At 38.8% G+C, this 13,319-nt stretch overlaps 1 protein-coding gene across 2 annotated transcripts in view; it reads left to right on the top strand.

Moving 5' to 3' along the window:
• POLR3B (RNA polymerase III subunit B) overlaps nt 1–13,319 on the top strand; it is an 81,990-nt gene that overhangs the window by 35,962 nt on the left and 32,709 nt on the right. For both annotated transcript variants that reach the window (XM_055807224.1, XM_055807225.1), the window contains exons 16-19: nt 369–522; nt 2,528–2,602; nt 3,384–3,482; nt 7,913–8,040. In XM_055807224.1, the coding sequence (XP_055663199.1) occupies nt 369–522; nt 2,528–2,602; nt 3,384–3,482; nt 7,913–8,040 (456 nt within the window). The remainder of the gene's footprint in view (nt 1–368; nt 523–2,527; nt 2,603–3,383; nt 3,483–7,912; nt 8,041–13,319) is intronic.

Genomic DNA, 13,319 nt, shown 5'->3' with positions numbered 1-13,319 from the left:
ACCTTGGATCCATTTCAGTACAGGTGAAACTGCAGGCTTCAGGAGTATTGTTTTCTTGTACACTAATTGGTGAATGGGCATCTGAGCAGAAACATATTTGAAGATGGCTGGATGAAGCATGCCATTTGTCTTATGAAGCTATTTAGAGGCAAATAGATGACCTGTGAAATTCTGACACTTTTTTTAATGTTTACTAAGAGAAAAAAAAAGCCAATTCTTACTCATGTCAGAAAAGGGAAATTTTATGATAACTTATTATTTGCTGGAAGTAGGACGTACTTCTATACATGCTAGATATGATCAGAATTTGTAAGTAGGGTTTTGGATATGCAAAGAATGCACTATGAATTTATTCACTTTCTGAATAGGTAACATCCTTGGTGTCATACGTGATCATCAGAAATTAGTAAACACATTTCGGATAATGCGTCGAGCAGGTTATATCAATGAATTTGTTTCCATCTCTACAAATCTTTCTGACAGATGTGTCTACATTTCCTCTGATGGAGGGAGGCTGTGCAGGTAAACATCTTGTCAGAATTATCTCAGTCGTGAACTTACTATAAACACTGTTTTATTCACTGTCAATACACTGGGCTGACTTTCACAAGTACAGATTTAAGCAAATTCAGTAGGGCTTGAGCATCTCTTTTCTCCTTAAGTAGCCCTCATTCAAAACAGGCAGATTTGAGAAACATAATATATAGTCATGCAACTTTTTTTTAAAAAAAGCCCAAATAAATCCATTTTATCTGTGAACAAAAGTAAAACCAAAATATTTCTTCTATCTTCTTTGAAAAAAAAAAAAGAGGGGGGTGATGCTAAAGTCAACCTGATTGGCAACTCTAGTAACGTCTGATGTCCTTGGAGTTTTTTTTTTTTACTTCCTGTGAAGTGAGAAACAAGCAGCCACTTGCCTGATATCCCATGGGTATGATATCACATTTTAGAATGAGAAGTTACTCTTTGTCTTCAAGGGCCTTTACTTCTGATGCAAAACTTCTTCAGGCATGTATACCTCTTTGCTATAATACCAAGAAGTATGTCTCACAATTTTGGTTTATTCCATTGCTTATCCTTAAGTAGATAGGGAATTCAATAAACCTGTAAGGAAGGTCTCTACCTTGAGATGCTTGTGCTGTGTATTAGACAGAGGGAGTGCCTGTATAACAGTCATGTCACAGAGGAAAGGAAAAATAATTGGGTGGCTAAAATGAGAAAGAGTGGAACGTAACAAGATTCTGAAACAGAAAATCAGGTTGATTTTATAGTAAAGGCTAGAGACTCCAGTAAAATTATGGCAGCACTGTGATAGACTGTTTGCAAGTAAAACATCTCCCGGCCCAAGTAATTAGCCTAAAGAACAAGATATAAAAGATGAACAAAGCAGAGATTGAGAGAGGCAGAATGAGTTAATAAAGATATGCATATTTTAGCATTGACTAGCTGCGTGCATATTTTGTGCGTACTTCAAAGAAACAGCAGTCACAGCTACAGCTGGCATTTCATTGTGTTCATTAGTTGAATCTCAGAGCATGTCGAATGCAGTTTGAGCTGGAGGCTCCAAAATAGTACATGTATAAACCATCAGCTAATCGTATCTGGTCAAGAGATCCAGAGTAGAGGCATATTCAGTGGCTGAGAAATCACTTTTCCAGTCAGGCCTAATATCGGCCATTCTGCAGGTTTGGAGATGCAGCAAAACTTCTGATCTGTAAAACAAAGACAAGTGAATCATGTGGATTTCCAGGAGTTTACCAAGTTTGCTTTGTGGCACCCCCCACTCTGTGATTGTTCAGATACCCCTATTAACCGTTTAAAAGTACTCATTAGTCTTCAAACAGTTATTTAGACTTCAGAGTGGAGTCTGCAAGTATAGTGTAGCTATTTGCTGCTCTTTATCAGAGCAGCTTGTCCAAATAGCAACAGCCCTTGACGTTTCATTCTTGCATGCCATCCTTTGTGTCAGTGTTTTTGTGTGGTAAGGAAGCCTTCAGAGATCCATGTGCTGTTGAAATTTATGGATTCATCCGAGGTCACCCACAGTAAATACCTGTACTTTGCATCACATAAGTAACAGCAAAATACATTCTTGCATGTGGACACTTGAGCAAAAAGTGTTCGCTCAGTGTTGTATGAAATCCTTGCAATATCCGTAGAACTTAATGCTGTTCTTAGCTTTGTAGATTGAGAAATCTTCACTCTTATAAAACTATCAACAAAATGTGTAGGTAAGACATAAAAAGTTAGTTTAAAGATTCAGGGGGGGGGGGGGAAGAGAGGGCTTCCTCCTCAAAACTGAAGTCTTAATTTTTCTTGCACGCTTTTTGGGTACTTCATAGACAATATGCCAGTGCAGGATAATCTGTGTATCAAACCAAGGTCTGAATAATTAATTGTATTTATGTGGCTATATCAGTTAAAAGTGCATAAGTTTTAAAAGTGGTTTATAAAATAGGTTGTGTGTAGGCAGGGTTCTTACTATGAGTTAAGTATTTGCTATGATAATTTTTTTGTTTAATTGTAGACCCTACATAATTGTAAAGAAGCAAAAACCTGCAGTTACAAACAAACATATGGAAGAACTTGCTCAGGGATACAGGTACACGATTCAAGTAAACCATATTCATCTTCGCTAAGTAAATACTGTGTGGAAATATGTCCATCAGTCAGTATTTCACAATCTTTGGGTTAGCTGTGTAGAGGAGAAGTCTACTCTTTCTATAAATTAATAGTCAGCGTATTGGAGGTTTTCTGTTTAATGTCAAATTAAGTCTGCTGTTGTTATTTTGTTACTGCTATGAAATTTGGTCGTTATGCAGAATAAATATATCTCACAGACTCATCTTTCTGCAAGTGGAAGGTCTGAGGCACTACCATCCTTCTCCTGACTGAAGAATCAAACACTTTGAAGGAATATCAACTTGACCACCTTAAACTGGGCGCATTCAGAATTAGTTTTGAAACTTTTGAAACTTTGCAAATTCTTAGTTTGAGTGTTTAAAAAACCCACTTTCACAAAAGCGTTTAAATTTAGCTTTAACTAAATGTTGGGAAACCATCACAAAAACTTACTAGATTACCCTTATATTTGCCTACGTATATAGTGATGATGAGTACATACAGGAAGATTTTATTTAGTAGTTCAAATAAGTAACATTGGCCAGTCAGACTGCGTGAAGCAGTGAATGGGCAAGGGGATTAATTTAAAAAAATAGCTTTCTTTAAATATGTAAAGTGTGCAGAACTTTTCATGTAGAAGTATTTCTGTAGTTTAACTTCTGCACATTACATTCCTTCAATAGATGTATTATGTAGTTTTATTCTTGCAAAAATTTAAGAAAAGGCAGTACTTCTAGTGTAATCTTTTAATTTAATTGTAGGAATTTTGAAGACTTCTTGCATGAAGGCCTCGTTGAATATTTGGATGTGAATGAAGAAAATGACTGTAACATTGCACTATATGAACATACAATTAATAAGTAAGTATGCACTCAGACTAAACACTAGTACAGGAAAAACTTTCATAGGGTGATTCTCTGAAATGCAAGTGTGTTGATAATGTTACTGTTTCCACATATGCATACTGTTCCCATGCTAATGGTTGAAACAACTCCAGATGAAAGCTAAAGAAAGAAATCTGTTTACAACATTCAAAAGTATTCATGGGACAGTTAGAAAAAAAATTATTTAGCTTTTGGGTTTGGGGCGATCTGTTCCTGCTTCTAACTCTCAAAACCATGATGTACTCAAAGGTATATCCTTTTATTTCTCTGGATGTGGCTTTTTTTTGTTCTAATCATTGGGCTGCTCATCGTAATTTGACACAATAGGAATCCAGAAGGCAAATCGTTCCATGTGTTAAATGATGATCTTAGCACATCCTGACAGTCATTTGGAAAATCTCTCACGGCTGTAGTGGGACCCTAGACAACCAGCTTGCCTTTGACTTTTGGAAGTATAATAGGCCCTGATACAAATGTCTGGATCATTCCGTGAATTCTTTACCACATATGTTAAACCTATTTCTGGTATGTGATCTTCATTTAGAAAGTGTGGTGGTTTGATCCTGGTTGAATGCCACGTGCCCACCAAAACCACTCTATCACTCCTCTCCTCAACCAGGCAGGGGAGAGAAAATAGAACAAGAGGCTCATGAGTCAAGATAAGGACAAAGAGATCACTCAGCGATTACTGTCACAAGCAAAACAGATTCGACTTGGGGAAAATTAGTTTGATTTATTACCACTCAAATCAGAAAAACATCTTCCCCCCCACCTCTCCCTTCTTCCTGTGCTTAACTTAATTCCTGATTCCTCTGTCCTCCCCCAAAGCAGCACAGAGGAATGGGGAGTGGGCATTATGGTCAGTTCATTGTTTCTGCTGCTCCTTCCTTCTCACAGTCTTCCCCTGCTCCAATGTGGGGTCCCTCCCACAGGAGACAGTCCTCCACAAACTTCTCCAACGTGAGTCCTTCCCACAGGCTGCAGTTCTTCATGAACTGCTCTGGCATGGGTCCCTTCCATGGGGTGCAGTCCTTCAGGAACGGACTGCTGCAGCATGGGTCACAAGTCCTGCCTGTTGTGTGCTTCAGTGTGGGCGTCCCACGGGTCACAGCTTCCTCAGGCACCCACCTGCTGTGGCATCTGAATATCTGGCTGTGGATATCTGCTCCACTGTGGACCTCCATGGGCTGCAGGGGTGCAGCCTGTCTCACCATGATCTTCACCTGGAGCACCTCCTCCCTTCCATCTTCGCTGACCTTGATGTCTGCAGAATTGTTGCTCTCAATAGTTTCACTCCTGTCTCTTGCTGGCACAGATTATTTTTTTCCCCCCTTCTTAATATGCTATCGCAGAAGTGCTACCACTGTCACTGCTTAACTCTGCCTTGGCCCGTGGTGGGTCTGTCTTGGAGCCGGCTGGCATTGGCTTCATTGGACGTGGGGGAAGCTTCTGGCATCTCCTCACAGAAGCCACTTTGTAGCCACCCCCCCAGTACCAAAACCTTGCCATGCAAGCCCACTACAGAAAGATTTCCAGATATGTTGTGTTTTCCACGTATCTGAAGGACCTGGTGCTTTTTTTTTCCCCTCTGTCTTGTCGCTGTGATTAAAGAGCCCACTTTAAAAGAAGGATTCTTTTAGATTCTTAAGTCCTCCTATCTTTCCACATTTTAATGTTTCTCCGACAATATCCTGTCAACTGAAGGCTGCATATAAGATGTTAGAAGTTATCTCTGTGAAATGTTTGATCAGTAGATTTACATAGAAAATGCATTTTCTAAATATTCTGTCCTGGTCAAGTACTCCTGGAAGACAACAAAAATACATAATTGATTTCAGTGGAGCTGGGTGACACCTTTAGTTGTCTTTAACCTTTACCAGATAAAATGCATTAACTCTGCTAATTAAATTGTATTGCTCCTGGCCAAGCTTTTAAAGACTTTATCACTTTAAGAAATTACTCTTGCATGCTCCTGGCTGGCTTCTGCATACATAAGCAAAGAAGAGCACACAAAATTGCTGTCATTCGTGCCAAAATTAAGTAACTTCCACAAAGCACCAGAACTGAAAAGTTTAAGTTACAGGACATGTGATTCAGCTAGGAAGATTAATGGCAGTGTATCACATGAAATCACGATTTAGTCAAAAAATAGGAGATGGTAACCTTCTGATGGACTAGTGTGAGGAAATGACTCCACAATAACTGCCAAAAAGCTTAGGAGACTCTTGTGGTGTCCATCAACTTGTTTTGAGTTTAGCTTCAGTGCTTGTAGTTAGTGCCATAAGTATCTGAGCTTGCACCATGTGAGCACATTGCTCCTTGTGTTTAGTAATGATATTCCCTACATCTTGAGTAGTTGATGTGTGTACCCCCTTTCCCCAGCTGATCATGTTGCATTTTAAATGGTGTGACCATGTTGGTACAACTTGTTCTGGTAATACAACTGATATAATCCACCATTGTGAAGTATTCAATTAACATTCCTGCTTTTGTAATGTAGGCTTCTTTTAGCTACAGTATCCTCTCTTTACCTTTCCAATCCAGTTAGGTGGTTTTTTTATTGGTGTATTTGACTCTATGTAATGTGTTCACTTTCTGCCTTACACATCTGTAACTGATTTTCAAACTCACTAGGTTGTCTTCCTTTCTTGGGCTCTTTTCTGGCAGTAGCATTTTGACTTGCAGAATTTGAACTGCTGTGTGAAGTTTGAAGGCCTCTCATCAGAGCACTATGGAATACTTTCTAAGCCTCTAGGATTTGTGTATGTTGCATCTTCTTTGGTTGAAATGGGATTGACTTCTATGGAAAATACTTGTGTTGAATACCCTATCTGAAAATGTATATATGTAGTTCCATGCTCTAGTACTTTCTGAAGAAATTAGCTAACTTTGCTATCAGTAAGTCTTAAGCCTCTTGTTTTATTATTTGAGAAGAGTCAGCAGTTCTGTAAAGTTCTACAGAATGGGGGAGCAGTCTGTGCTTGAAGTTTGCTAGCAGCTCTTGAGAGCATTTTGCAATTACTTGACTGCAATTGGGATTCTACCATTTGCATTTTCTTAAGACAGGCTTCAATTAACATAGCTGCTTTTTATCAAGTGGAGAAAAATAGTGGCTATCCTCTTGCCAGCAGGTTATTTTTAGGTGCTTCAACCATATCTGTGGTTTATAGATGGATAATTTCACTAGGCTTGTTCCTCAGGGTTTCCAGATTTGTTTTGGTTTTCATATTTCATTTTTTCCAGTAGCACATACATTGTTTCTGTAAGTTCATCTTCAGTCTGTATGTACTTGTGGGTAATTCCTCAGCCTTTTTGAGCTTGTGATGCTTTGCCATCTTTTGAGTGTTGTCATAATAGAGATTGTTCCAATCACTTCCTTTGCAAGGTCTTAAAGTTTAGTAATCAAATTAATTTAACCAATTAATAAGAGTCTTCCAAGAGAAGGCAGACATTAAGGATGGGATTTTCAGAATGCAGTGGGTTTAAGTGTGTGGGAGAAGCAATGTATGCCTAAACCCAAGCTCTGTGTAATAATTCCAGAATACCATGAAAGATATGATTTGGATAGGTTTAGTTATAATTTCTTTATTTCAAAATTTCCCATTTCCTAGTTACTTATCTTGATTTAAATTCAGATCTGCTCTAGCAAAACTTTATTGTACACTCCATCTTTAGCTATTAGCCACTCCATTTGCTCCCAGTGCATGCTATGATATAATTGTTTTTGTTGAGCATGAACTTCCTCCTCTGAAGCCTCATGCCAGGTAGAATGAATTTTGCTATCTCTGTCTTTATTGCTTGTCCTTGTCTTTTTACTTCTCATCAGTACTGTCTTTTAACAACATAATCATTTCCAAAATATTTGCAGAGCTTTTCAAATAGTGTTTTATTATGCCATATCACCTATGGCACTGGATCTGTTTTGGGCATGTTTTCCCTCTAACTGATGTTCTATAACTGACCTTGGAAAACTAAAACTACACTTTTATGTTTTTTTCTATACCTAAATCTGTCTTGCTCTTCCTTCTTCCACCTCCCCAGTGGATTTCCAGATCTCTGAGATCAGTAATTTGATGTGGAGGACTCTCGTTACGTGAGAAGACATTCCTTAGGGCAGTTTGGGTCTTACTGTATAAACTGATGTTTTACTGTCTTACTGAGCTCCCTCAGGTTGTTGTTATCTGGAGGCTTTTTCTCCATGATGGAAATTCATAAACCCTTATTTATTTCTTCTTCATTTCTTTTCATGTGGAAACTCTTAATGAATCCATATTTTGAGGTCCTACTGACTTACATTTTCCTGAACAGAATTCAACTGAAGTATTATGAGATACTACTAAATTAAATAAAGTCTAGTTAAGATGTTAGTTTACAAGCCAGCTATAACTGGTACTCTTTCTTTTAAGAGATACAACGCATTTGGAGATTGAGCCTTTCACACTTCTTGGTGTCTGTGCTGGCCTGATTCCATATCCTCACCACAACCAGTCCCCAAGAAACACTTACCAGTGTGCCATGGGGAAACAAGCAATGGGTAAGACTTTTTTTTATTCAATATTGAAGCTATGTAGCAGAATTGACAAAACAGAGAAATACTTTCTTACCTAGTTCACATAAAAGCTTTGCTAGGAAGAGGAAAAGAGCACTTTAGCTCTGAGAGAGAAAGAATTTACCTCTGAAAGTTGAAAAAATTAAAAGGCAGAAGATACCAGTCAGTTTTACTTAATGGAGACCATATCTGCAGGACTTAATACTTAAAATAAAAATTGAAGAAACTGGGGCACTGTTGCTTTTTTGATGATTCTCAAAAAAACCCAACATGACTTTCAAGTTTTCAGTGTAGCTGCAGGATTGGCAGAGTGGGGTGGTTTTAGGCTGCAATGTGCTGTGTGTTTTCAGACAGAGTTAAAAAGTACTCACAAAGAGAGAGAGAACACGGAGAGAGAAGAATTTTCCTGAATAGTTGAGTAGGTGCCCTATAAATAAATAAATAAATAAATAAATAGTTACATTGACATTAGAGACTAAGAGGAATCAAAATGTGAAAAAAAAAGTGCTTAGTTACTTGAATACTTTCTGCAGCTGTGGTATAGATTTGGGGCTTTTTCTGTTTTGGATATTGAGGGCAAGTATCAGCTTCTCAGGAAGACAACTGAAACAAAATTAATTTCATGATCACTTAGTTCTCTTTACAAATGTGATAGCTAGTCATTAAAAACCATCCATTTGCTGTTGTGGGTGATTGACACTAGGTATGTCCTTATCCTTCCTTTAATACACAGCTAAACTAGCATTAAAGCATCCAAGTCATATGGCCCATGATCAAGGCAGAGCTGAGTCCCAAGAACCTGACCAGTAGCACATCAGTACAGACAGCTGTATTCAGACTTGTGCTGTACATGCCAGTTTTATGTCTTGTATTGATGGCTTGCTTGTAAGTTGAGAGCTACAGTAGAACAACTCTGTCATGAAAAAACTACTACTTCTGTCATGTTTATTAAACCATTTGTTTTGCACTGTGTGTTCGAAACGGAAACACTGCACCTTTTGTGAAACTTCTCCAGCAGAATTAATAGCAAAGAAACTGCCTTGTGCTGAACTGTCATGTTCAGCACATCAAAATAGCAGAAAATAGCAGCAGATGCATGTCTTCCATTTAAATTAAAGAAAAAAAAGGTGGACAGGGAGAAGGAGCGATACAATCTTTTTTTCCTTACAGTTCTCCCCCATCCCATTATCTTTCCCCCACCCCCGAGTCTCTATTTTATGACTATTAGTCTCAGAAGGTTTGGTTAGTTACCACACACAGTTAAGCAGGATCAGTGTGTACAGAAAGCCAATTCAGTATCTGTGGAGTTCTTTTGTAGTTTTCTGTGTGAAGGTTTTTTTCCCCGTTTTGTTTTGAGTGTCATTTGCAATTCATTGTCTGTGTTTTCTGAGGTTGGTGTATTCAGCTGCTTTGACCCTAGGTCTTGCACATTTAGCTCCTTGGATACAATCCTCTGACGTTCCTGCTGACGCTAGGAACACAAAAGCCGTTGAATATCTTGAGCAATAAAAAAAGCCTTTGTTTCAGTTTGTTATGACAAAACACCTGACTCAAAGAATAAGCAGCTAGATAAAAGTACATTTTAAAAGTTGGCACATGACCTGAGCTATATTTCGCTCTGCCTGAAGTATCTGCAAACACCTGAAGCTTTTTGTAATAACTGCTTAAAAACCAGCCGCTGTAAGTGGCAGTATGTAGGGACAGAAAAGATTTATCTCTACCCTTACTGGTCAAATGAGACCTAGAGGATATTGCTGAATCATTACACATACTTTTTCCTGTTTTGTATTTATGAAGAGATGCGATGTAGTGCTTCAAACCCCCACCTTTAAGTAACCACCCACTCATCTTGCTTTTTTTCCCCATACTGAAATTGCAGAGCGGCTCTTGGTCCAGCATTGCCATGTGGAAATCCTCATGCCCAAGTCTGCGTGTCATTCTCTCAGCTGTCAGAACCTGGGGGCATGGAGGGAGCCCCGAGGCTCAGGCTGGGAAAGGGCCTTGTGCTACTCCACACTGACCCCTCTGACTATATCACAGGGCTGTGCCGGCAGCTTTGGACAGTCTTTACTCTTTTTTTTTAAGCAACGTTAAACTAGCGAGAGGTGTAAAAGCACAAGTAAATGAGGGTGGACATCAGAGCTTGCAATGGGTCTATAACCCAGTATCCCTGACAAGTGTTAGGTATTAAAATAATAATGTTTCTGCAGGATAACATTAAATGTCCTGAAAAGTACTTCCCTTGCACAGGCAGAATGAGTCATCTTGTTGGAGGACTAGGGCTGCACTTAGTGAGCAAACTGGTTTTCAGTGAAATGAAATCGAAATGAAATCCTGCTATTTTGGCTTAGATAATTTACTGTGTGTTGGAGGTTGAAGTGTAAGACTGAGAGGAGGTTATGATTAAGTGGCAGCTGCAAGGACCTCAGTTGAATGTTGACATCTCAGTGCAAAGTTAACAGTTGTAGCTTAAAATCTGAGAACTATTTAAGATCAGAATGTAAGAGTCTCTACTGTTTGCATTCCATTGTATTGCTAAAATAATGTTTAAGAGGATCAGAGGCTCCTACAATTAGAGAAATAATTCTCAATGGAGCTTTTCAATTCCATTAAGACATAGAAAATCAGTCAGTTTTACACACTGTACCTCTGTGACTGTGAAACATTGTGTAAAAGCCTAATGTAAGAAATGAAAACATACGCATTTTCCTGCCAGTAATCCACCATATTGCACATATGCATCTGTGAAAGCGGCAGTGTGGGTACACAAAGCAAGCTGTACGCTCTCACAGCCCAACTGTGCACTGCAGTTTCAACCCGAATGTCATAAGGCAAGTCTTGAGTAAGGAAAGGAGAGTATAGGTGGTAGAAAGTGTTTGGGGGGAAGGTGGTAGGTGGACAAGAGCTTTGTTGCAGAGGTTTATGTTGAAGCAACTTCTTTGATATTACAAAAGAACCTCTCTTACTGTATCATGTACGTTCTGCTTTGCTTCTGTGAAATAGCAAAGCCCTTTATATACTGATCTGCCTCATGCCATAACCAGCTGAATGTGTTAAAACTGACTAGAGAAGACAAATGTGCTTCAAGGAACTGGGTGTTGGGGTTTGTTGAGTTTTGACAGTTGTGAAAGGCTTGTTGGTGGGCTGAGAGCTAAAGCGCTCCCAAATTCTGTACAGCTAGCCTATTGGCAGAGAGTCGAAACAAATGTCAAAGCAAAACCGGCTGTTGCTGGTCATCACAGCTGGACCTGGGTGCTTTGTGGCCAAGGCTCAGTTCTGCTGCTGCTCTTTGAGGAGCAGCATTTGTGCTTTGTGACACTGTATTTGTGCCAGCTCTTCTCTCCCTGGTAGCAGGCATAGAAGTGCTGAGACAGAAATGAGCCAGACTACTTCCCCCGGTTTACCCGTAATCTTTTTAACTGACTTCTTAATCTTTCTATGGTGAAAAGAGTATTTTGAATGATGAACATTCAGATCACTTGATAAATGTACTGAGAAAATCTCTCTGAGCTGAGTTAGAGCCCCCTCTACCAGGTTCAGTGCAGTGTTTAAAAACTGTACGCCTTTCCCTGTTGCTTTGTGCTCATGTAAAAGACAGAGTAGTAGAAAATCCATGGCAAAATCAGCACAACAATTCTTTTCTTGGCATATGCAGTAATAGCCCTTTTGGCTCATCTCTTAAATAGATTGATTTTTGTATTCTTGTTAATTTTGATTATACAGTTTAATGTTGCTGTAAGTAATGCTCCAGAGAATTGGATAAACACTTATTTTAGCTGGCTGATTGTTCTGGTGAGTTCTCAAAACTATCTTCATCAGAATAACAATATGCCATTTATGCTAAATATCAATAGAGAGCATTTTTATAGTGATTACTTCACACTGAAGGATGGTCAAATGATGCTTTAAAAGAAAAAAAAAACCACCAACTTGTCAAGAAATGGAGGAAATGGAAAAAAGGAAAGAATGCACATGTACATTCACAATATACCAAGCACTGAGAAAAGCAAGAAAATTATCTTCGTTGTATCCAGGTCAAGCTTGTGTGTTTTGCTTTAAACAGGGCTAATTACCAATGAAAAAAAATTGGTTCATGCTGTTGGGATAATTATAAATGTGGGTCATTGTGGGCAGGGTTTGTTATGGTGAACTGTAATTATACTTTACTTTTGCTTGGCTGTTTGACTGAAGCAAACAAGGACTCTGTTCTTTCAGACAGAAAACAGAAATAAAGCTAGTGACTTCCTTCATGTCAACACCCACACAGAGGTCTCATCCCAACACACCAGTCCTCAGAAGAAGAGGGCTGCTTCTTAATTTTAAATAAGCAGATTAATAAGCAGATTCTGGTTTAAGGCTGTGGTTTGTTACAGGAGTCGCGAGAAGGCATTATTTGTATAACCATTAAATTGTAGTAATTAGGACAAATATTGCTGATGTATGACATGCTTTTTGGCTAATTTATTTCACTTGTGCTCTTGAATCATTCTCTAACAAGCTTCTTTCCTGCTAGGATATCCATCATTGATATATATATATATATATGTTTTCCATTTGATACAATACAGCATTCAACTCCTGAAGAATTGCCTAAGTCCAGTTTATTATTGAGGCTAAAAATTTCAGTAGTGTCAGTCACTCACGTATCTTGGTCTGATACAGACAGTTACAGTTCCGTTAGGCTTATCTAGACCTCTGATGAAAATGCCAGCTCTGAAATACATGAAGCATCTGCGAGAGAAATAGTTTGGATTACCTGAAATACATAAAAGTGTCATCTGTAATCCTGATATATAGGGGACTTCCACAGATTGCAACTGGGGTATAAAGCACAAGTTTAGCTGTAATCAGGTGCTCCAGACTTCATCCCATCTTAGCATCCCCGACCAGTGAACCATATAGATGCATACATGCATCTCAGAGGAGGAAAAAAACGGCAAGCATTTCAAAAGTGGAAGTCTGCATGGCTTACTCGGGAGAAGATTTCTCTTAGCAGCAGGAAATTCCATGAAACTTTTAAGATGAGCTCTACAGCAGACAGCCTATCATGAAAGCACACAGACTATTCATTCTAGGTGCAGAGGGGAAAAAAATGGCCTAAACCTCTAAGTTTTTAATTTGGAAGTAATTTTCCTAGCTGTGTAGTGGGAAAAACAGCTCTTTTTATCAAAGTACAATGAAAACAATACTTAGGCAAAGAGAATGACAGAAGTAATGAGGCTTCAGATGGTGGCCCTTGCAGGGGGTGATTGGGAAGGTCTTCG

The sequence above is a fragment of the Falco peregrinus genome, chromosome 6 (genome assembly GCF_023634155.1).
Source record: "Falco peregrinus isolate bFalPer1 chromosome 6, bFalPer1.pri, whole genome shotgun sequence".
NCBI lineage: Eukaryota > Metazoa > Chordata > Aves > Falconiformes > Falconidae > Falco > Falco peregrinus.
This window is presented reverse-complemented; position numbering and strand designations above follow the sequence as displayed.